General features: G+C 38.9%; 2 protein-coding genes across 2 annotated transcripts; both read right to left on the reverse strand.

Moving 5' to 3' along the window:
• Positions 1 to 4,248: 4,248 nt before the first annotated feature.
• LOC124165618 (cuticle protein-like) lies at positions 4,249 to 8,416 on the reverse strand. Its single transcript, XM_046543081.1, has 2 exons — positions 8,317 to 8,416; positions 4,249 to 5,666 (listed from the first exon to the last, which is right to left on the reverse strand). Exons 1-2 carry the CDS (start codon positions 8,326 to 8,328, stop codon positions 4,668 to 4,670), a joined length of 1,011 nt encoding a protein of 336 aa, XP_046399037.1. The 5' UTR covers positions 8,329 to 8,416; the 3' UTR covers positions 4,249 to 4,667.
• Positions 8,417 to 22,602: 14,186 nt separating this feature from the next.
• LOC124165473 (larval cuticle protein A3A-like) lies at positions 22,603 to 24,685 on the reverse strand. Its single transcript, XM_046542905.1, has 2 exons — positions 24,459 to 24,685; positions 22,603 to 23,327 (listed from the first exon to the last, which is right to left on the reverse strand). The coding sequence occupies exons 1-2, from the start codon at positions 24,468 to 24,470 to the stop codon at positions 22,815 to 22,817; spliced, it is 525 nt and encodes a 174-aa protein (XP_046398861.1). The 5' UTR covers positions 24,471 to 24,685; the 3' UTR covers positions 22,603 to 22,814.
• Positions 24,686 to 26,088: the final 1,403 nt, after the last annotated feature.

A 26,088-nucleotide genomic window follows, 5' to 3' on the forward strand; every position in this document is an offset into this window, starting at 1 on the left:
TACAACGTAAAGGTAATTAATGTCACTATATCAACTCCATCAAACTGTTCCCTAAAGCCTAAAGAGTTTTGAATTTAAATAAGCCCAGAGGGCAACAGATGGGTGAACTAAAATTAATGCATGTGAATATACAGTGTTTGAGAAACAAAGTGAATGATTTAACAATTGCAATCTTAGATATTTCCCCTGATATTCTCTGCATAACAGAGCATTGGCTCTCCGAATCTGAACTATTGAATACCCATTTACCTGGATACAAGTTAATTTCTTATTTCTGTAGAAAAACTTATAAAAATGGTGGTGTTGCAATCTTTGTGAAACCAATTTTGGAAGCAAGTCCATTGAACATTTTATCCATTGAAAAAACCTTTGAATGTGCTGCAATGAAATTAACAATTGGAAAAGTATCTCACAACATTGTTACTGTATATAGATCTCCAGATAGTGATGCATGTATGTTCTTAAACCACCTAGAAAATGACATATTTCGACCAACTACAAACACCGACAACATCCTAATAAGTGGAGATTTTAACATCAACCTACTAAACAATGACCGACACAAATCGCAGCTTCTGGACCTTGCAGCATCCTTTGGAATGAAGCCTGCTATCCAGTTGCCAACTAGGATCACTGCCAAGTCCATATCCCTTATCGATAACATCTTCATTCCAATTTCATTATTATGTAACCTTTGCAATACAATAGAGCTGGGACTATCGGATCACAATGCCCAGTTCTTAAGTTTTCGTACTCCAGTTATCCTAAGAGGACCTTTCATGAAACAGACGTGGTACATTTCATAAATAGCCTAAAAAATTCTAAAAGGGATGAAATCTTAGAAGCCTCAAATGTAGATGACAAATTTAATGAATTTATCAACATCTTCTCATATCACTTTAACTGCCATTTCCCAATCAAGACCCATAAAATACATCATGATAGGAAACCAAAATGGATTACTCCAGAGCTAGTAAACAAGGGAGCAAAATTGCGAAATGACTACAGCCTTTTGAAGAGATCGGATAACACCACATCCTCTCTTGAAAATTATGAATCAGAACTGAGGGAATACAAGAAAAAAATCAGGGAGGCAAAAAGACTCTACAATGACAAACTAATATCTAACTCTCATAGTATCTCTAAAACATCTTGGAATATTATAAAAAAGGAACAAAATCAAACTAAACTTCTTAAAAATATTAAGTTATTGATTGATTGATAACAGGGAGATTTCAGATCCTAAAGAAGTAGCTGATATTCTGAACGAGAAGTTTAATGAACTAACTTCTATTACGAACAATTCACCCACTGTGCATAATGCAAATACTCCTCAAAGAGCGCCCTCACCTAGCAACTCATTCTTTATAGCCCCCACTGACGAAAAAGAAGTTATGTCATACCTGCAGGAACTTAGGAACAGTCATAGTATAGGCCCTGATGATATCCCTGGGCACATATTAGCAAAATGTTGTTCAGTAATAACTTCACCTCTTACCCATATTATAAATGAATCCTTAAAAATAGGTGTGTTCCCCTCAGGTCTAAAAATAGCCAAAGTGATCCCAATACACAAGAAAAACTCGACTCAGGATCCCAACAATTACAGACCCATCACAATAACATCATCTTTCTCAAAAATATTTGAGAAAATAATTTACATACTTCGTACTTGATAAAATATAATATTCTGAGCCCAGTTGTAGTACAACATGGCTTCCAAAAGGGTAAATCCACATCCACAGCTCTTTTTGATTTACTCCAATCAATTTATAATTCAATTAACAATAAGGAAATCGTTATTGGTCTTTTTTATGACCTTTCAAAGGCTTTTGATTCAGTTGACCATCAGATACTCCAGAGAAAACTGATGGAAATTGGACTAAATGGAGTTGTATCTGAGTGGATAATGTCTTTTACTTCCAACAGGTAGCAATATGTAGAACTAAAATACCACTCAAAAGATGGTAATCTAAGCATATACAAAGTCCCAACCTCAAAACATCAGCAAGGGTGTTCCACAGGGATCCATTCTTGGCCCTCTGTTATTCCTACTATACACCAATGACTTGCCTAGCATGATGAATATAGGCAAGTTAGTTACCTATGCAGATGACACTAATCACATCATATACTCAGTGCCCCCTCTCTAAAGCAAATTGAATCTGCAGCTGATCAGGCTACAACCGAAATATTCAACTGGACATTCCAAAACAACCTTCTACTCAATCTCACTAAAACTTCGTATTTAATTTTCCATCTTTATCAAAAAAGGGTCGAATATCCATCAATCCAGTTAAATAATTCACAGATCAGACACAGCAAAGAGATAAAATTCCTTGGTTTAACCATAACAGAAATCCTTGACTGGTCAAATCATGTCGAAACCCTATCCAAGCAGTTGCATTCACACATTTACTTATCAAAAAATCTATGTGAAACAGTATCTTCCAATATTTTACTAGTAGTATATAATGCATATATATATTCAAGGATAATGTACGGCATTCTATTTTGGGGGACATCTTGTCACAGTGACAGAATCTTTAAGCTGCAAAAAAGGGCAGTTAGAACTATAGCCAGAGTCTCTAACAAAACCTCCTGCAAACCATACTTTAAGAAATTTAAAATATTGACTTTTTCCTGTATATTAATTTTAGAATCTGCCACGTTTGCTAAATCACATCCTAAATTATTTACCCTTAATAATCAAGAGCATAATCATTACACCCGTCAAAACACTGATATGCACTACAAAAGAAATAACCTCTATCTTTCAGATCATAGTCCATACCATACAATCATGTCCATTTATAACAAATTGCCATCAGATTTAAAAAATATTAACAATTTAAACATTTTCAAAATTAGAGTAAAAAAACACTTATTGAAACACCCCTACTACTCTTTAGAAGAATATTTATTGCAAGTAAACTATCTCCTTAATCCATTTTGTACAAAACCCGTGTTATTTCTTTTTTTTCTGTAAATTTATACATGATTATGTACCCAATTTACCTTTGAAGTATGTATCTTAATTTATAATTTGACCTCCCTTATGTTTGTAATCCAAACCAACCGGGCCAATAAAGATTATTATTATTATTATTAAAATCCTTTATTTTTCAGCGGAAAAAAGAATTCGAATACCTACCCATTCGGTAAAATATCTCCCTAAATGTATCGCTTCTTTTGAACCTGAAAATAAGGAGGGGTTCTAATGTGGCATTCTCCGTCTCACACTGAAAGGCATCCATTATCAGTTGTTCAAACAATCTAAGCCTAGCGCGCAGTCTCTGAGTCTACCAGCCTAATGCACTCACCATGAGTGCAACGCTTTCTACACGCCCTTTGTAATTTTTGACGTATTGAGCAACTTTTCTTTGTAGTTCCTTTCCTTATTAAGTTCACGGAGTATGTCTTTCTGCGCCGTATCACATATGATCGCTGTATATTCAAGGAGAGTGCGGGCGAGAGCGAAATAGGACCTGTTTTTAACTTTTTCATCCGAAAATCTTCCCACAACACACTTGACGAATCCTAGCTTCTTCAGGGATCTGCCACAAATATTTCTCGCATGTGTAATGAACAGCTATGACATAAACAGCCACTGATACGAATCATTGGAGTAATCCACAGGCCTATAAGATATTAATTCACCACTTGGGTGTTTTTTACTGCTCATGTGCTTCCAGTAATATATTACTATCTATCTGAGCTCAAAATGGAAACGAAAAATAACAAGTAAGTATTGTGTCATGATTAGGTCCATGACAGGGAAGAACTATTTATCTATCAAATTGATTTTTCATAGAAATCAACAGTGGAAGAATTCGAAACGTGGTGCTGCCGTAGAATGGTGAAGATAAAAGGATCGACCGTGCAAGAAAGGAGGAAGTGCTAAGAAGAGAGAAGTCTTTGAAATACCATATGGAGGAGATGGGACAGCTCATGGCAAAATTATGAGCCATGAAGGCCTGATGAAAGCAATCGCAACAGGACAGGTGGAAGGGAAGAAGGGCAAGGGACGGGCCCGAATCAATTACATACAAGATGTAATAAAGGTTGTAAAAAAGAAGAAATACGCCCCTTTGAAAAGGCTAGCGGATAGGAGCTGCGTCAAACCAATCTTAGGATTTTTGACTTATAATGATGATGATGAACACGTTTCAAGTTAAGATATAACCTTCAGGTCGATTTTCCGAGTCATATATGTCATTTGGGTAGATGGATAATGAAACGAATCAGTAAGAAGAAAACAGTTTTTATTGACAAAATATAAAAGCTAGATGCGTACACTACAGCATAAACATGCCATATTAATGGGAGAAAACTGCTGATAACAAAAAATACTCGCAGAGCTCTGATGAAGATAACATGCAACGAAGACTTTAATACAAAGCAATGATTAATGAAACAAACACTAGCACCACATTACAACTGTGGTTCGTGCTCGAAAAAATTGTAATATTTCTTGCAAAAACTACATTCATCAAACTAACAAATTTTCTCCATTAGAGAAGAAAAAGGTACAAAAATAATAAAAGGTAATAGCAAATAGGTTGGCAGAAGGGGCCTAGGGAACATACGGATGTGAGGTACGAAGATTGGAAAACAAGAGGGAGAAATCAGCCCTTTAAAAAAAAAAAGAGCCGAGAGCGAAGATCTTAGTGGTGCTTGACCATCACCATTTTCATCTGTGGTGCTGGCTCGTCGTGCACCATCATCATCACTGGGCCCTTTTCGCTGGACATCACCATTGCCTTCTTGGCTGGCTCCTTGCGGACCGTAGCCTGAAATCCGTGAATGGCATCTGCCGTGTAGTCAACGGTTCTGGTGCTTCCGTCGGCCTCAACCATGCTGTAACTACCGCTCACGTTCCCCGCCTCATCCCTGGACTCGTGCATGGCCTTGTGGTCACCGCTGTGGTCGTCCGAAACCTCGTACGAATAGGAGTACGCGTTCCCCTTCTCGGCTTCCTTCGCCACCACGATCGCGGGAGCGGAAGCTGCGTACGTGAGTGCCGGAGCGGGCGCGGCGTAGGTCAGTGCTGGAGCGGCAGCGGCGAAAGAGATCTTGGGTGCGGGTAGGGAGATCTTGGGTAGGGACAGGACGGGTGCGGCAGCGGCGTAGGTGAAGGCAGGGGCGGGTGCGGCGAATGAGATCTTGGGTGCGGGCAGGGATATCTTGGGTAAGGACAAGACTGGGGCGGCAGCGGCGTAGGTGAGGGTAGGAGCGGGCGCGGCGTAAGTCAGTGCTGGAGCGGCAGCGGCGAAAGAGATCTTAGGTGCGGGTAGGGAGATCTTGGGTAGGGACAGGACGGGTGCGGCAGCGGCGTAGGTGAAGGCAGGGGCGGGTGCGGCAAATGAGTACTTGGGTGCAGAGTAAGTGATGGTTTGTGGGGGTGCAGCAAAGGATATCTTGGGTGCGGCAGTGGCGATGGTTAGGGCTCCGGCGGGTGCGGCGAGGGACAGCTTGGGGAGTTGTAGGGCGGGTGCGGGAGCCAGCGCTATCTTGGGCGAGTAGGAGATGGACGGAGCGGCGGCCAGTGAGAGCTTGGGAAGCGTGATGGTCTGCGTCTGCACTGGCAGCGACTGGAGTGCGATGGCCGGCTGGTGGATGTATCCTGCGCCAGCCACGGCGACGACTACGGCGAACACGAAGCACTGCAATGCGGTTTCGGCGAAAAGCACACAAAATTACTTCCGATTACAATAATCCTCCTTACTGAAATGCTTCTAGAAAGGCATAAGTTGCATTTGTTACTCAGGTTCCTTAATTGAGAGGAAAATGAGTTAGAATCAGAGGACATGAGTTGATGGAGTGGGATTTTACCATATTGAAAGAAGTTATAATAGAACTATTTTGTACCTTGAAGATGATGTACCAACACCGAAACCTAGGTCGGGAATAAACATTTATAATCGTGGAATAATTTAAAGTGTTTCTAACGGATTACAAACATTACCATTACACCCAATCCATATACGTTAGACAATAGATCTTCCTCTACAGGGGACAAAATTAAGGTGAATAAAACTGATTGATACAGATTTAACATGGTAGAAAAGTTGGTTAATCATCATTGAATAAGTAAACTCGTAATTTTCACATGTTTCTCGGGGAATTGTAATTTTTACGTATTCAATCATGACTAATTAAACTGGTCGTATTTTCAGCACCAAAATTCAATATTTATCGGCGTTCATTAGGCATCAAAAGCGTTAGAGGAGGGACTGCTACTTTAAATTATCAGTATGCATATACTTAAGTGAAAAATAAAAATTGCATCCTGAGTATGGGGATGGCTCTTAATTTAAGATTGCAATCGAGATATAATGGTAAGAACGCATTATCCAAGCTCTCCAAAGGAGTTTTACCATGCAGTATTTTGACCTACCACAACACATGAAAAAGAAAATAACTAAAACATCAGACGAATAGTTAAAGAATGGATGCATGGGATCCATTAAAGGTATTTCTATTATGCTTGTAAAATTATTTTAAATTTGAAACAGTAAAGTGCGATTTTTCCTCCAAAACAGAGAGCTGAACTAACAGTTAAGTAAATATCATGATTTTACATTGCGTAATGCTCATCAACTATTCTTCCGCAGAAATGAACAGCCGGCAAATATCCATACCCCTTTTACTGGGATCAAAAGTACGGTGCGACACTAAAGTATATCTTCTAACACAAGCATACTTGGCGGGAATAAAAAATTGTCAGCGAAACTCAAAGCTCCGAAAACAATAAAGAATTAATCCATTATTCAGTACTCGGCAAATCTCGCAAGATACTACAACTGTACAATAACAATGCACACTAACATAAGAGCTCTTTTCAAAGTGAGTTCAGGGGATATTTAGTCTCTTGAGATTTCACCATGAAACACACCACGCAATTTTAAGCCACACAACACGATGTTTTGGTAGAAAGAATTCGACTCAGCATGTAAATTTATGGCATAACGATAAAATAATTCAACGAGTTTCAAGAAGAGACCAGTAAAATTAAACTAAAAACATTAAATATTGCGTGACAGTAATATTTTCTAATCAAGCATTGAAATTTGCCCTGGAAACGGAAGCCGCAAACTATAACTGCAAAAGCACTTGAATGCATCTTGATAATATTCTTCGTCAATCGGCCTCTGCAGCGGAAAAGGAATGGTAACTCCCTACACCTAGTTTTTCTCATTATGTTACGATGGAATAGCAGATAATAATAGTACAGGTTGTAAAATTCTATAACCGCTCACTAAGCGACACGTCAGAACATGAAAGGAATACCTCAGAATATGAACAGGAAAGAAAAACAGAATTGAGTGAAAACTATTCGAGATAATGTCTAAGAATAATGAAATTCAATAAATCACTGCATCAAATATTACGGTATCACAACATGTCTTGCTCTAAAGCATCTAATGATATTAAGGTTAATAAGATTTAAAATCTTATTCGCTAATTTTCCATCCTTAGGGGAATAAAAGATTTCTCTATAAATAAAATGCAAATAAATTGAAGAGATACATTAGTTAACCTATTAAATTTGTACAAGGGTTAATATCACTACTTGCTGTCATCTAAAACACAACGGAAATTATTCAAGGCAAATCCTTCATATTCTATTCAATAACATCACGCAGGTAAGAAATATATGCAATACGATAAATGTTACTTGGGGACAATGAAGTTGTAGGCTGAAGATAATAGGTTGTTTTGTACGAATTAGAATGGCTGAGTAGAGAAACCCTGGCCTAAAATAATTGTGGTGTAATTTTCTACACTGATTAATGGAAAAATAAAAGCTAAAAAAATCATGAAATGACTACAATATTGGAGGAAGGATTACAGGCAGTTGCCATAGCCAAAAGCTCAATGCTGTTGAGAACATTACGAAGGCATGCACTAGATTATCGCATTGAAATCAAGCTGAAAATCCTCGCAGAAATCCTAAAATAGGCGATTCCAAGGACTATGGATACTTTGGAGGTATTTGATGGCCGAGAATGGAGCAACACGTACCAGTAAATTCACTTGAATGATAAACAAAGATATCGTATAGCCCACTAAATTTTTTTTAATAGCTAACAAATTGCTACATTAACATCATCAGGCACTTAGTACCTGATGATGACAGGGTAGCAATCGAAACAGATGTTGTAAGCTGCTAAATAAAATAAGTGGGCAGTAAGATATCTTTGTTTATCATTCGATATGTAATCCCACGATAACTCTCCACAATAAGTTGAATTTATCAGTAAATTCACGCTTCGATGAAGCACTTTCCGTTAAGTTACTTTCGATGATTACCTGGTAAATCATCCTGAGTGGATTCCTCCTTGCTTTGCTGAGAACCTGCTGAGGGAAGAGCTGTCGAGTGACTGATGATTCCAAGGGTCCTGAGGATTCCTTATAAACCCTCCTTCAGATGCACCCCTCTCGTGTCACGGGCAGGCGAGAATCATTGGAACTGGGTTAGCATACGATTCCAAAAACGAAGAGTCCGCGTGCTGGCAGGCAGAGCCCCCCCGCTAAGGGCGCCCGTGTCTTACTAGGTTCATACGGAAACACTCAATCTGTCACCAATCCCGATTGACAAGTGGATGACCGGCTGATTCAAGGGCAAGCGGTGGATCGCGCAGAAAAAAACTACTCAGCTACCAACACTCGTGGGGTTGAAAAAACTTCGGAATGCAGCAGACATCACCCATGCAGTATAGCGATATACTTTTGAAATATTTTCATGCCTTAAGTCACTATTTGCACCTTTCATGCGTAAAAACTAATTATTTCATTATAAAAGAGATTTTTTCCGAATAAATCATTTTGATCTAAAATAGGCATCACTTGCTGGTGCGTACTTTAGATCCAACTTTAGAAATGAGTACCTAAAAAACAAAATTCCTCATAAGAGATGAAATCATAATGCCATTTATTTCGCGATAACTACGGTAGTAAGTAACTATAAAAAAATATTAAATGGCTTAAGTTTGGCCAGTTGCTGTCATTGTCAGAGTTACCAAATATTATTATCCAAAGTGAAATTGAAATATCAATAAAACTGCACCCAGGCTTTCAAGGAGTAAAAGTGATGGACACGAAAAGAATGGTATTTTAAAAAGTATTGCAAAAGTGATATTAATTTCTACATTTTCGATAGAAAAAGGGAAAATAATGCTGCTTGTGCAGTATGCACAGCAGGGACTATCCCCAATTTTACTACAATTTTACGCCACTACCTTAATAATTATATGACTGTATTTCCTATTTTACGATTAAAACCAAATGTAAACGTACTATTGATAGAATTCTATTCTACAGAAAATCATATCTAATTAATTATTAGTTTTCTAGAAAAATATGTCTGGAGTGCCTGGTGTAGTTTGATATCTATCCTCCGATACACTTATCCTTTCAGTAAACATTTTTTCAGTTTTTCCTCCAAAAAGGCATACGTAGACGCAAGGTATGTATTATAGATCGGAGATAACCTCAGAAAAAATTTGATAGCCGTCAGTATTCGCATAACCTTCAAAGCATTACTTCGTACCACCACTTCCATAAAGCGATGCCCTTAACAGACTTCAAATTCTTAAAAATATTTGAGACAAGTTCAAGCCAACGCTCTTAAGTTATGAATAATGATTTATTCAGAAGCTATAATACTGAATAATTTACTTTACAGTTAATAAACTGATGCAATTACAAAATTTATTTTTTTTATTAAAAAATTCTCCTCCGCGTCCAAACAAAGAAACGGCCAAAATTAAGTAATTAAAAATGTTAAACTTGAAAATGAAATTGTAAGCATAGTATCAATTTTCCTTTATGGTCAGGGGATTCGATTATTTGAGATGCCTAAGGCAATCTAAGATAACTCCATACACGCAACATGATTGTTTAATATTCAAAGATTTCTTACCCTAAGAACACCTCGTTCTTTTTTATTCACTTTTTTCCATAAATAAGGCATGTGAGGCATGAAGCTACCCAAAGATATAGCTATAGCGAGCACAAATGGATAAAACACCTTTTCAGTCGGAATTGAGCAAAAACTAAAAGCAAAGAGTTCAAGAACGTCCAATCTTCTGGATGAATAAAAAAGCACGGGGATCTACCATCTCCGCTGACCACCGTCAATCTGTCCCTCGTTGGATTATTAGGATCCACCGATCATTTACGGAGCTATTGCTTTGAATTGAAAGCACATCTAGGGATGGGAAGCATGCAGCGTGACTGACTGCATTAAGAAATGTGGGTTAGAGCCTCTACCCTGGGGGAGGTTGACGGAGACGATCGCTGAAGTCCTCTTTCGATATCTTGAGCGAAAAAAATTGCTTCATCTCGGATTCGTGGGTGATTCGTAAAAGGCGCGCGGCTAGCCCAACGCCTGCGATGACAGAAATGACAGCCGATGAAGAGTTTTCAACATTCTCGGCGAGGTTGTCTCTAGCTTCGCCTGCTTCCAAGTTGAGGTCACCGCGAAAAGAGCTCATATCCAACTGGCGAGCGAAGGTGCAAAGACCAATCGATGGCTCATGTGGCCAAAATGAGACATGAAATAAATTGAGCATTTGAAAAAGGAATTTTCCCTAATTAGATGGGTCGATCCCATGCTTATAAACAGATTTCCCACCTGTCAACACATGAAATCATTATCATTCGAGGAGATATAATTCTCTATCCACAGAAATTACTAAGAGAGTGCTTAAGTTAGTAAATATGCTAAAAAAAAGATTTAGAATCTTTTAAAAACGTTTATTTCAGTTAAAATCTGTATTTATTAATCAGAATGAAGGTAAATTTTGTGGAAGTTATTTCCCACTTAAGGAAAACGCAATTGTAGTCGTACGACATATGACGTATTTCAATGCTAATGCATCATAATTCACCCGTACCCGATGAATATTCAATTCATCGTAAGCACAATAAAAACTATAAAAGAACTACATGAAATAATTTCCCTTCCGATTAAAGTAAGACACTGAAAGCATTAAGTCTAAATTGTCGCCTAAGTTTGTGGGACCCTATCGCATTTTACGATCAATCTCTCGCAATGTGTATGAATTGGAAACAGATCAACGTCAAAGTATTGGAAAATGGCATGTAAAAGATTTGAAGCCATACCTGAGCCCTAACACATAATTTTTTTTTTTGTTAAGTAAGGGGGGGATTTGTAATGTGTAAAGTGCGTCCGGGAAGGTTGGAGGTCGAAGAGCAGGTGGGAGAAGTTAATGTATAAAAAAATATGTATATATTATGTATGGAAATAATGTAAAGAGATTATTGATTGAAACTATGAATATGTATGTTCTTTTTGGGACTTCAATCCACTTTACTTTCATTATGTAATTAATCATTACACTTGTTTCTTTTGTTCTTCGGTATCGTCTCGCGTGTCCCAAAAGGGGGGAGCATTGAGGCCAGATAGCCACTTACGTTACGTGTGTGATGTGTGTTAATGTGTTTTCTTTGTTTTCTTTTATGTGTTTGTGGAGCATGAATGTTGAGAGGAGAGGGAGATAAATTGGAAGTTTACAGGCATGCCGCAGAGATCAGCACTGCAGCGAAGAGATTGGTCCTCTCTGAGGGCAGTCTTAAGGAAGATCGCCACTTTACTTCCGCGGCTGACCACGGCGGAGTATCTTGGGCGACGGGCGGCCAGCGGTCCAACTGCGATGCCAGTTTAAAGACCCGCGCGTAAGGAGAAGAGCGCGCGCGGGCCGAACAGATGACAAATTGTGTCGTCTGCTACGCGGTGTTGGGAAAAACGGCAACACTGTGGGTGCTAGGTAGTCAGCGTGGCGAAGGAAACCGTTCTCTCGGCCTGCAACCTTCCCGCTGAACGCACCTAACTTGAACTCTCCTGACTTGAAGTAATTCTCAGTGATGAAGCATGGACTTCAGAGTATGTGGGTTGTATGATTGTGTGTGTGTTAGCGTAAGGTATGTGGCTGTTGGTTTCATTTTGGTTTAAGGGGAAAGATCAATTTATTGTTGTAATTTTGGGGGAACCCATATTTGGGACTATTCAGTGGACATTTGTCTCCAATTTATTTATTCATGTGTGTGAGGTTCGTCGAGTGCAGGGGTAATTGTGATGTCAGTGGATTGGAGTCGTTAGTGTGGATCAGGGAAAATCTTATTTTGTTTAATGCAATTGTCATTTTGTAGAAAACTCAAAAGGTGCAATTGTTAAATAAATGCCCAAGTTGTGGTACGATTTGTTTTATAGAAGTGATTCTCTTTTCTTTTGGTTTATTGATCCCTTGCGTGAGGTGTCCCGGACGAATCCTCGTGGTTCTTTTAGTTTTAACTAAATGATTTCTCCACTGTTAGCTAGTCGCGAGCAAATTTATGTAACGCGGTACTACCCTCGTCTTTTGGGTTCTGAGATTTAGCATTGGTAGTTGTTAGAGGGTACATTATGGCGTTACAAGGTACTGAAAGGCAATTGAAAGAATTAATTATATGCTCCAGGACAATATTAAGGACTAGATACAAATTAATTTTAGTAATGTACATCTGTACATGATTAAAATCACGAATTGTTCTTAATTTTTTCATGATTTTCCTCGGAAATATTTCCACATTATAATTTGGATATTATATATGCTTGCACACGTCACTCATGGATAAGGTTTATTTCTCAATAAAAGGACCTCCGGTAGTAACAGTTAATTAATATCGTTTTCAAATGAGAGGAAAAGACAGGTCATTGCGAGAAGGGCAAATCAGGAAGCAAACAGCTCATTCAAACCTTCAACTTAGGATAAACTCTGTGAAGTGAGATCAAACTCCAATAAAACCTTCCCCTTCTCCAGCCATGGTAAACAAAAATTTGACTATAAACTTTTATCCATTTAATCACATCAGGAAGACTGGAGCAGTTACTATTTGAGCCTAGAGAAGAAATGGCGTAATCTCTTTATCTAGACTGTGAACCACAGGAAACATCACAGAATTCTTGAAGAAAAACTGGAGAAAAGAGAGCTGTAGAAGAAAAATGTAATCTCTCATACCGATCGTGGAGTTTGCAAAAGGTACGTTAATCATTAATTTTTGTCAATTTGTCAAACAATAAACAAGTTGTTATGTAAATGAAAAATGTTTCACTGATGACATTAAAAAGGGAGTACTTAATATAAAATATATTCACGGTCTCTCTAAAAAAAAAAGCTAATTACAATGATTTGAGTATTTAAATAGGGTATCACAATAGAAAAGTAGAATCGGAACAAAGATATGTCCATAAGTTTTATTGAAATTTTTTTCTTTTGGTTGCTAGAAAAATTAAGTTTAAGGTAAAAAAAATCAATAATCATGAGGAAAACATTTTGAGATATATATGCACACGTAATTGTGTGATGCATTCCCCATCTGCCGCATTAAGGGCGGTGAAATTAACTATTTTGTCCTTGGCAATGAATTGTGAATTACGTAATCGTTTTGACTGCGCTTAGGCCGACCTAATCACATTTGGCGTCAAAGACGATTTTGAAAGAGAAGTTTAGGCATGCATTGGAAGTTTTTTTGGGGTTCGAGCCAGGCTTCATATCCATGGCTTCAAACTCTTCGTATTCTGATTCGGACAACCACATCAGTGAATGACGACGGTATCTGAAGAAATTGATAAGCAAAATTTTTAATCCGCCAACGAAGCCAAAAGAATGTAATTTTAAATATACATTAAAACTAGCCAAAATTTACAATTAAAGTCCATAGAAGGGTCTTTACGCAATTCCTATGAATAAAAAATCTAAAACTGAGACCCAAAATTCTAAAACAGTATATGTCCAATTAGCAAACATTTGAGACAAGCTACGTTCTCTGAAAATATCAAAGCTAACAAAGGCATCGTTCAAACTTTTACCCTTAAAATACATGCTCCTCTATAGACTGTTTATTAATACAAAAAAGTATCAGCAAGAGCTTTGATAGCCCAAAATATACGCAAAACATTCTTATCTAGAATTCTTTCCGTGTTGGCTTGATCTTTCTTTGGATAACACAGCTTCAATCTAAGATTTATAACATGCAAGAAGTTTTAAAGCCTATCGTTTCCAATATTCGGGAAAATTTAGACCATACTTTAGTTTAAAGCTTCCTCAGCCGCTGAAGGTCATGTACGAAGATAAGGAAAAGTGAGGCTTGGATGAAAGTTTACCATTTCTTGGTATTTAGAGAGGAGATATGACTTTATGAGGCGAGCATCAACCAAGGAAATGTCTCCACTTTCTATTTGGATTATAGCTACAACTGCACTTACGGCAATCTCAGCCATAACACGACCAACGCCCGGCAAGGCCAAGCGCAAGTTACGTACATACTTATCCTCACGTAGATGAATGTGAATAGAGGCTGTTTTAAGATCAGGCCAAGGTGAACGATATTTAGGTTAAGAAATAATATTAGATCCTTCCCGACGAAATCGACTGAAGAAAAACAGTTAATCGCTGGTCGAAATGACTTTTACGCGAAAATCTTCATGAAGATTCATGGATTTCAATCCTGAATTGTAAAGCTGTTACATTTCCACAGCCCTTGAGAACTATAAAAATTTACAATAGGGACTCTAACTGTACTTCAGTTTAATTGGAAGCATAATCTTTTCAGTGCTCCTACGAGAAATCAGGCATTCTTCCTCGTACTAGAAATTTCACTCGCTTAATTAAACGCCGCATTTACGCCAAGGAAAAGGGGTGACATGTTCGTCTTATTTAGATCAAGGCAGAGAATAAGTTATTACCACAACACGCATAATACCAATTATATCGGTATATTTGTCAATTAAAAAAATTCTCTTTTTTTATCAACTTTGCTGATCTTTATAATATGTAGCTGGAAAAATAGGTTTCTTCCGAAACATAAATACATGAAAATATTAAAATACTAAATGTTGACCGATTCTGTTTCAGCACTCCTGATGCTAAGCAACACCACAAAAACCTATCGCATAGTAACTTAATGAAAGTAGAATACTAAACCCATCGAATCGTCATAAAAAGTTGGTCGTATATGGGTGATTAAAATCAAATCTATATATGCAAAAATCTGAGGAACGATTGCGTTGAAAAAGAAATATTTGCCATGATGAAAAGTAGAGAGTTTATAAGAGGGAAACAGTACAAGTTAGTGAGTTAAAATTGTGAGGTACAAAAAAGGTAATCAACAAATTTTTTTTCCGTAAAACGGGGCGAAATAGAACAGCGGAAAGAAGAAAAGACACTCCATGTGCTATTCGAGATGCTCGAGGTGTGTTCCGAAAATTGCGGTAATTTTATTTTTTGAATAAATATATATCTATTTATTGGTTGATATTAACGTTGTCGCCTTCAAAATAGTCCCGATTAGATATTTTGCTGCTGTGTCAGCGCTTCCTCCGATCCTCGAAACACTTCTCAACCTTGACCTTTGGTATTAAGTTCTGTCAGCCATTTCCTTTGATGTCATCTATATTTCTAAAATGACGTCCCTTAAATGTTCTCTTTATTTTTTTAAATAACAAAAAGTCACGGAAATAATAAAAAGCGAATATCGAGGCTGGGGCATCGTTACAATATATTTTTTGGCCAAAAATTCGCGAACAAGAATGAAGGGTGAGCCGAAAATCACCGAGATCATAAAAACACGTCAAACCTCAGCTGCAGCCGCAGACAACGTAAGCGATGGATGCAACTGAAAACTTTGTAAGTAATTGTGAGCTAAGTGGTGAAGGTTTTGGCTATTAAATTCATTCACGACAATTTAAGATTCATTCATAGTTACATATGCACTAATTCGTATTTTTATTTCCCAACTGTTGCTATTACACCCGTTTGACTGAAGGGGAACTTATACATAATGGCGATAAGCCGCTAATTATAAACTACAAATCTCCAATCCCAATTTTTAATTACACAAACCATAACAGCTGATTACGAATTTCAGTTCATTTCTATGCGTCTGAAAATGGAAAGCAATTACGATACTGAAACCCGAATAGTATCTACCAGTTCAAATCAAACGGTCAGCTTTCACTCTATTCCATCTGATCAGTGTATATGGAAGATCACTTCAAGGAATTTCCCGCAAGGGGATGAACCTAACCGAGGCTCAACCCAATCTGGCACTCATTTGACGAGAGTGCCACCATTCCAGCCGAAGTCCGTCCGTCGACGAACGTCCCATATTAAGGCACGCTTTGACGGATAGGCCCGAATCGACTCCGTATCATATCAGGAAGACTCGGATGGCTCTGCATATACGACGAGTCCGCTCGCGTCCCACGAAACCTTTTCTATATTTTTTCATTCCTAGGATGGCATCGCGAAGCGTTCGAAGGAATTTGACACGCTCATGTCGCCTCGTGGCGAAACGTAGAGTGGCGGCGGCCGCTTCTGCGTGATCTATGACACATCGCATATATGCCCGATATCCCTATTGCCCGCAATTAGACTGACAGTTCATCGTAGACGGAGACGTGCCCGGGCATACGTGATGAGACGAATCGGGGACAACTTAATCCGCGGACCTCGGATACCTCCTCTGATGCACTCTTCTATGAGCATATGCACATATCGAGGTGCGGCGACTGAGTGGTGCAAAAATTCCACGCATTGGGAAAGGTGGAGCATTTGCACGAGCAGGCGTGAAATTGATTCAATTGGGTGTTGAATTATGTCCATATCTGAATCTAAAAGAGACATATAGAAAGCTTAAAGAAAATCACAATTTCACGCGAAGCAATATGGCAATGCTACACATACACAGAAATGTGATTACGTAAATATAACTGCATTTATTAAGTAAATGTAAAGAAATTGTAATTCCACATAATTTAATAATGTACGACCTGCCACATCATCATCTGGTGCATTTGAAAAGTTTTTTTTTTACATTTTTTTTAAGCGTGGTAATCTATTGGTCAGAGCATTTGGCTGCTGATCGAGGGATTCCGGGTTCAACTCCCGGGTGAAGCCTTCGGATACGAGAAATAAAAATCTTCAAAGTGCGAGGGAAAGAAACTGCCCGCTTACCTTGAATGTGTGAAGTTCACACGTCTATGGCCAGGTCGGCGGTGAGCTGTACCGGGTACAGTGTACCCTCACCCAATCAAAGCAACCCTCGGGTTAAAGCACTGCGTGTATCACGTTGGCTAATGTCATGATAAATGGCCAATCTTCAGTTAGTATGATAGCCTTGGTAATATAAATACAAGGGGTAGAAACGTAACGGCATATTGGTTATAATTTCATTAATCCTAAAAAAAAATCAATTTTTGTTTGCAAGTGTAAAAAAGCATACCATTTAAAGCATATTTGGATGGAATTAATAAAATATTGTTATTACAGTTCTGATTAAAGTCAACTCATCAAGATATCGTTGGTAAGGAGGAATCCGAATTGATTTAATTGATAATTTTTTTCGGGTTAATGCCGCGTTGACTCATTTTGGTGCACGACAATTTTGGGCGCATTCCAGCTCCTGCCTCCGGGACCAAAAAAATTGTTCTAACATTGCATTCAAACTTGCAGATTAAAAATCATATTAAAATAGCATTGCTGTATCTTGATACCACTCCGCCGGCAATGCATTCTTTTCACTTCATCTTATTTGAAGAACCTCCCACGGACTCAGAACACCATGAATGCAAGCATCTCCAATGTAGATCGACCTCTCTCTTTTGGTGACAATGAACTAATTTAGAACTCAGTTTTGATAATTATTTTCGGGAACAAAGAGTAGGCCCCAGTTACTATACTCTATATCGTTGATATAAAAATATTACGATAAAAATTTCTCTGCGTGAAATTTACAAAGGAGATAACAGAGAAATATTGAAGAAGCTTCCCTCAGCACGCCTCAAAAATTTCAAGAGGATGGAGGAGTTATAAACGAGCTTGCTGAACGAGTTGCGCCGAAGACAAAGGAAATAATATTATCCAGTTAGCAGGAATTATGCGTTCTCTTAAGTCACATGAGGCATTCAAACACAAACATGGGGCATGTTTCCAAAAGCTATGAAGAAGTCCTGCGTAATCGAAGCCGGAGACCAAGAAAGTTTGATGAAGGAGGGGATGAGTGAAAGGGGAAAGAAATTTTCCAATAGAGCGTTCCTGGGGCTCCCGCTTGTCATGATCGACTCGCGACGCTTTCTCGATTGCACACACTGCCTGAATTACTGATTAGGTAAGTGCGAAGAGTCACGGACGCAACTTCCGGCTGTTACGTTACCGAGACTGGAAGTCTACGGCACGAAGGGGTGAAGACTTAAGCCACGCTCAAAAATATATCCTTGGCGTAAATTTGTGTACATTCAGAGTCCACCTGCGAAGGGCATCTTCTCGCTTACAACTTGAAACGGCGTAGACCTTGACCTAACATGGCCAATACGGTGGTTTCCCATTGTTTTTTATTGCCTAAATCGAAAGATTATTACACCTAGAGCACGTATTTCACGCTTTTAGATTTTTAAATGACGATATCTATTTTTCGCGATTAAGTAAAAGTGAAAATTTTCAAGCGCGCGAAAATGCGACGGCTAAGTGTGAATGCTGGGAAAAGCCCGTGTGACGTCATTCTGGTTCCCGCTGTCGCCGTGTGAGGTGACCTTGGGGCGAGGCTTTGAGCACTGATACCATGCAGGCTGCTTGCAGGTAGCAGAGTACCCTGATAGCAGGTAGCGCTTGGCTTAAATAAGGATTATTAATACCCTATCAAACGAAGGAAACTCTCCGACCATAGGCAATTTTGATAGGTGATTATTAAGAGATGTTTCCCTGAAGTCTATGCCTCATGCATGCATTGGTAATCTCACACGATGTAAAACTCCTATCTACTCGTACAGAAACTAGGTCCCTGTGACGTCACTTGGAGTGGCATCGCATGGGCGCCAATCTGTCCTTTTACAAATGCAGTTAAAATTGACCATTGCCATTCGTCTGAACCTGGATTTCTAAAGCCAAATAATTTGTATATTATGAATACACTAATGGTGGGTAACGAAACGCAATCATTGTCTTTCGTTTTCTTTGATGAAGGAAATTACCCTATTATTGAGCAAAATTAATATTTCCTAAAAAAGGTGTATACCATGGATAAAGTTTCATTATTTTAATAAGCATTGCAAATATATCCCCAAGATTGATCTTAACAGGATATTTTCAGCAATGGAGGAGATATTCCATACATGACACACAGTTAACTTCGAACAATCCATCTAGTAGCGAAAAAAATCCTTATTTAACCACAGCAGTTGGGGAATCTTCGTTTACTCTCTGTATATCTTTCACAGCTAACGGGATTGAAGTTATGACGACGAGAAGCTATAACCGATAAAAAAAAAAAAACAAAAAAATCGCCGTTTCTAATCAATAAGAGGGAAATAAGCAATGTCAATCGATTGCTTTTGGACTCGGTGTTTTAAAACCGATTTCACGATTGAACGGCAAGCACTGATTGGAGGAAAATTAAACTATTGTCTCGGTTCACAACGGACCAAGGTAGGGTAGCCACGTTGCTGTGAACGACCTTCAAGGTGGTTTCGTCGTTATCATGACCTTTTAGCAGCAATTATTTAAAAATGTGTGAAATGTATCAATGATTAAAAAATTATGTCTGACTGATTGGTAAAGAGATACTTGAAAAATACTTTTTTCTTAAATATACGATCATTGTAATGGGTAAAAAATCAAATTATTCTATCACCTACAGAAATATGAACTCTCCAATGGGCTAGGAGCAAGTTCCATTGCATTTCTCATCACACGGCTGGAGAATGGATGGAGAATGGGGGAAACAGTAATTTCTAAGCCATAATGTCATATTTTATCAGCAAAATATAAGAAAGTAAAACACAGATATCAATTATGCAAGCTTATATTCAAACTTACTACCAAACATAATTTTTCTAGTTCTACACCGAGGAAAAAAAAATAGTCGATGTTAAAATTAATTGTGGAAATACCGCTTCAAATGGATTCCTAGTCCATGAACAAATTTTAAATTACCTCTCAAACTACACCTGAACACACAGCATATTCGTAGTAGGTTGGAGAATTTGTTATTGAATGGAAAACAATTTCAGGGCTAAGAGTCGACGGTGGAAACAATGGAGTTTATCCTTGGCGTCGCAAACGTTTTTAAAATATTTCCAATTAGTTCTATGGAAATATCTTTCGTCTGATGTACTATGACGAAGTAACCCAATGCCATTCATCCGAATAAGTATTATATTGCCTACTTTGTGTAAAATTTTTCCCGAAAAAGGGTTCTCAATTTTTTTTCCGTACAATTACTTTAATATTCTAAAAAATATCTAAACTCTTGCATGATTTATATAAAATATTCTGTGCTGAAATTGCAATTTTCTATAATATGAAGCCAATAATTACTTCTGCTTATACCTCTGTATCTATGTAACGGGTGGTCCATAAGAGAAATAACTTACCATTTCCTAATCACCAATCATTTGTGCGTTTTTTTCGCTAAGTTCCAAGAAGCTATCTCAAAAAAGCCATTTTGGACTTTAGTCCGGTGATTTTCGAATTGGTATCACTGTGCGACGGAACGATAAAATTTCACAAACCGTTAAGGATAAGATGATTACTTAGTCTGGTATTTTAATCAAATATGAGTACTCCAAGTATCATCGCTCGTTGACCTGTATTTATAATGCAAATATAAAGGAACTGAGTTTACTGTAGAGTTCTCAGTTTTAAAATCAAATCGCTGGATGATGAGGAGACGTGAAGATTAATGAACAGGATGATAAATAGATTAATATTTCGAACCCAATTCACAATTGTTCCAAGGTGAACTATTTCAGGATTTATGAGAATACCGTAGACATGTTGTTCCCCAAAATTTTCAAGCAAGATATGCTTAAAAGCGCAATATTAGTACGTTAGATCACGGTTAGAGATAGAAATGTTTTCCTCACTACTGCTCCAGTTCATCAGGTAGATACGTCACACATCACAAAGGCAGAAATCGTTTACAACAGACGATTCCAGTTTTTAAGGGAAAATTTTCAATGAATAAGACCAAGGGTTCAAAAGCATGTACATTTATTAGAAAACAAAAGCGAGTAATAAATACTGATTACAAAAAATGACTGTTACAATCCACCAGGCAAAGTATGGCAGCAGGATTACCAGCATAGGAAAAACGTATAAAAACACTCACACACGGAGGAACTCTTTCAAGAATCATACACACAATATAATATGTCCAAGGTATTGCCGCTCGCACAGTGCATTAGGACTAAAAAACTGTTTATATTGAGAAGTCGAGTTATAACCGAAAAATATGCTTTTCACCGTCCAAAAAGTCAAGAAACCCGTAAAATCTGACGAAGCAATCACAAAATGTAAAGGTAAGTTGGCAATTCAGAAGGGGATTAATTCTAAGAATAATTAAAGATCTACAGGAGAAAATAATGAAAAGTAGAAGAATTCCTGGATGAGGACAAAGGCGGATTTAGGAAAAGGGGAAAAGCTAGGAGATGATAAAAGAGAGGAAGCAATTCGTAAGATGTCAAGTAAGTAAGAATGATTGTTATTGGAACGAGGCTTGGGCGTTGACTGCTGGAGAGAAGTCATGAGTGGAAGCATTCGAAATGTAGTGCTACCGAAGATTGATGATAATAAAATGGATCAAGAGAGTTAGTAATGTGGAAGTAATAAAGAGAATGGGTGGAAAGAGAAGTCTTCTAAAAACCCCAAGGAGAAGGCGGGACAGCGTAAGTTCACCACATCAGAAGAAGAGTACTTCACTTTGAAAAGGCTAGCAGATAGGAGAGTGGAATTGAGAGCTACTTCAAACGATTCCTAGGATTGCTGACTTACGATGATGATTAACATTTTTATTCATTGGATTACAAAAACGATATTGCACGTCACCCCAAAATGTCAAACAAAATTAAATGGATTGTAAATATTTCCTACGATGGTGAAATTCGCTTTAAAAAAAAGGTTGACTAAAGTTCCAATACCAAGTTTTGTTTTTTTGCTACCAATACCAAATAATCATGCGTGATGAGTAAAGCAAATATAACTACATAATTCATTACACCCGAAATATCCCAGGCTGCCTTGAAATAGTTGTCACCATTCATACGGAAATGAGGTATGCATACTTCCACAAATAAGTATTCGTTCTAGAGTTGATAGGATAAAAAATAACCTCGACTGGGAAATGATTCACAAGCCTGAGGCTACCTGAGATAAAGATCAGACCATTGAGCTACTCAGATGAATGGTTCTTTTCCCAATTGAAGGTGAATTATTTCTTGGAGCAATTCATGCATTTTAAACACCATTTACGCGACAGTATTGAAATCAGCTGAGGCGTATCTCGTTTCCCTGAATACGCCAACTCCTCGCAGAGACAAACTAAAACTTCTAACTTGTTCATAATCCAGACCATTTAGCGTCCTGTACTATTACGATTTTACACGCCATCATTTACAATTAGAGTTCAAGGTGATATTTCTTTAGTATCAAATAGATGAATTTCTTATGATGACGCGAAAATTTTACGACGGCAGCACTGAATACAAACTGCGCAGAATATATTACCAAGTTTTATCATTCAGTAAATAAAAAAGTCCGAGAGGAAACACTTGTCAGCACGTTCATCCTTGGAAATAGTCAAAAGTTATAAAATAAAAAAAACAAAACAAACTCTTCGTGTCCCAAAATCGTGGAACGCAACGAAATAGTCCAACGAGGGCAAATCCAAAGCACCGGATAACAATAAATAGTCCAGAATTAACTAGAGCGGCACGAGCGATCGCGACTCAAACCACGAGATGAAGAGCGTTATTAGAACGCCCGAAGCACAGGCTTGAGCGGCAAAGCCGCTGGGACGACCCTTCCGGGGACCACGGGCGCCGCGACCGCCACCGCCGGTTCCCGCCTCACCACCGCGTTGAAGCCGTTGATGGGGTCCGCGGCGTAGTTGACAGTGCGGACCAGGCCATCGGGGTCCACCAGCGAGTAGGCACCGACCACGACGTCTCCGTTGCGGGTCTCGTGCTGGGCCTTGCGGTCCCCCGTCACGGCATCCGAAACGCCGTACGCGAAGGTGTACTGCGCGGGGGCGTAAGGCTTGACCACCGCGGCGACGGGTGCGGCAACGGCGACGGGTGCAGCGGGAGCGGCGAATGCGGCGGGTGCGGCGAAAGCGGCGGGTGCGGCGAAAGCGGCGGGTGCGGCGAAGGCGGCAGGTGCGGCGAAGGCGGCAGGTGCGGCAAATGCGGCGGGTGCGGCTACGAACCTCGCCGGGAATCCAGCTTCGGATGTGGCAACGAAGGCGCAGAGGGCCAAAAGGGCGATCTATGCGTAATAAACATGTTCAGTAGAATTAAGCCAGCTTAAATAGGCATGCGAAAAGTTAAGTACTACCCCAGGAAGTAGGACCTCGAGTAGAAGGCGATACGATCAACTTTCAAGAAATAAATGTAAGAACTGATGCATTACATTAAAAAATGAAGCTGCTTTAAATTCATATGCATGCTAGCGACATCGATAGAATATAATCAATAAAATAAGGCGGACACATCAATACTCCCAAAAAAAATTGAATCACTGTATTTTTGCGATCAAAATAGGCAAATCAGCCATAACGATAGAGGTAATAAGCGGATCTGATCCAACAATTAAGTACAAGACTTACATATTGAAATTACTATCTCGCAAACAAAGAAAAATATCATTAATGGAGAGGATGTCAGTTGCGAATAAAATTAAAACGCTAGCAACATCTTTCAACTACAAAGAAAGGACAAAATCAATTTTTGATGAGGAAACAGAACAGGACTAGGCTAGATATATAATTTTTTGAAATTGGAAATAAAATGTTGGAAGCTTTTCATATGATACTGAAGATCATCGGCAGAGAATCCGAGTGACTTTGTAGGAATCACTTTAACATAATCAAATGAAGTTAATCTATAGTACGTACAAATACACTTACGATTACATTTAAAATTTGACACCATCTATCCAAAAATCTACAAAAATTTGGCGTCACCCCCATTAAATTAAACCTCACCATGAAACATTCAAAGAGTGCAGAATTATTCCCAAACTGACCCATCTCAGAGCCCCAATAATATCGATGAATCTTTCCCAATGCCGGCTTGCCGCGAAATAGTCATTTATCTTTGATAAAGTTCATAAACAGATAGCATACCTCCCTTTATACATTTCACAGTTGATCGGGACATGAAATCGTACCACTTACGTCACATTGTTTACATTTTTGCCCCGTGCATGACCAGGTTCTTTAGATTAAGAGGATCTATTTACTTAGTTATTTATACATACATGTTATGCAGTACTCAGTATTATTGATGGTAATCTAGCATAGTGACAATATAATGGCGGGAGGGCAAAGGCGTAAAAGTATAGTAATCCAAGAGTACCAAGCTAAAGCTCACAGCTAGTTACTAGGAGGTATCGTACCTTGCAAATCATGGCTGAAATCCGTGTGATTCGAATGGCAGGAGTGTGAAGTATAATCCTGGGAGCGATGAGCTACAGCGAAGAGTCCACGAAACCTTTCGGAAGTACGGACAAATGGATTGTGTGTGACTGTTACCTCCGGAAGACCCCTTTATATACCGAACCCAGAGCAGCAGTGTCGGGCGGAAGACGTTGCGTATCGCGGATGAGAGCCAAACAGGAAACACGCGTGCTATGAGCGTGTGCTATGAGGAGGAGGAGAAGGGGGGTTGTTTTGGGGGGTGGGGGTAGGCATTAGCACGCGAATATATGTTACAAACGCGGGGGTGCGATCGGATACGGAAGAAAATCGGTGTGAGTGGGAGAGGGGGGGAATTATAGAAAGGAAAATCGAGCGGTGTCCGAGGAAGAGTCGGGGAGTCCGTAAAGGAAGATTGCGATGACATTGGTGGCGTGGGGCATATATCGGACGTGGGGACGGGCAAGGGAGAGTGGGGAACGATTTCGTGAAGAGGGTACGTGAAAAGTAGACCGCGATCGAAAACGGATTTGGCGGTTGAGGAAAATGAAAAGTTGACGAGACGTTGGGCGCTCACACTCTCTCTCTATGTTACTCTCCTAGGGAAAACTAGAGCTGGGCACCGCCAACGGTGAATCTGTTGAAAGTAAGACAGTTTATCTGCTCCGTACAACGGAGCATACTCGATATTTAGACACACAAGAGGAATACACAACCGTCGGGTGGCCTATCGAACTCAAATTTTTCGATTCGGTAAATCATGCCTATAAATTCAGTAATTCAGAATCGAGACGACGCTCCCTTATTTATTTTTATTTATTTATTTATCAAGTTGTCCACATACAGCATAGTTGCCATTTTATAGTGGCACAGTATAACAAACTTAAAAAGTACAAACGCAATTAAACATTATAAATTTAAATACATGACAATGCACTGAAAGTAAACTTATTGACGAAAATGAAAAGGAGACTTCGTTAATTTCCACTGATTTATTTCGTCCGTACGACATGTTTCGAACCATAGAGGTCATTCTCAAGTACTTGACGAAATAAATCAGTGGAAATCAACGCAGTCTCCTTTTCATTTTCGAGTATTAACTTCCACATAGTCGAGCCTGACACAATTGAACGGAACTTATTGACATTAGAGTTTCTATTAAGGTAGGGAAGTGCGCGGTTTGTAAAGGAGTGGTTCGGAAAAGAGAACGGGTCAATGTGATCTGGGAGGGAATTTATGAAGGAAGAGAGTCGAGAGAGGATGGAACGTTTGGTTATTGACAATCTGGGAAGGGGCATGTGGAGGAGCGAATGCGTTCGAGCGGGTCTGCATGGAACTTTAAAAGTTAGATTGGAGACGAGATCGGGACAGTCTATGACAGAGTTTAGAATGCTATGTAATAGTTTAAAATCGGATTTGAGGATTAAATTTGGAACATTAGATATGAAGAGAGTGAGCAAAACAGTATCAGCGGCCGTATTACAAAGATGAGGGACACTGTACTTAACTATATTAATGAACCTCCTGTAAAATTTCAGAAAGAAGCAATTAAAAATCGTAAGAAATGAATCTAAGATTTGTAACCTGTACAAATGGTGATATATTCCGTGA

The sequence above is a fragment of the Ischnura elegans genome, chromosome 9, assembly GCF_921293095.1.
Source record: "Ischnura elegans chromosome 9, ioIscEleg1.1, whole genome shotgun sequence".
Classification (NCBI taxonomy): Eukaryota; Metazoa; Arthropoda; class Insecta; order Odonata; family Coenagrionidae; genus Ischnura; species Ischnura elegans.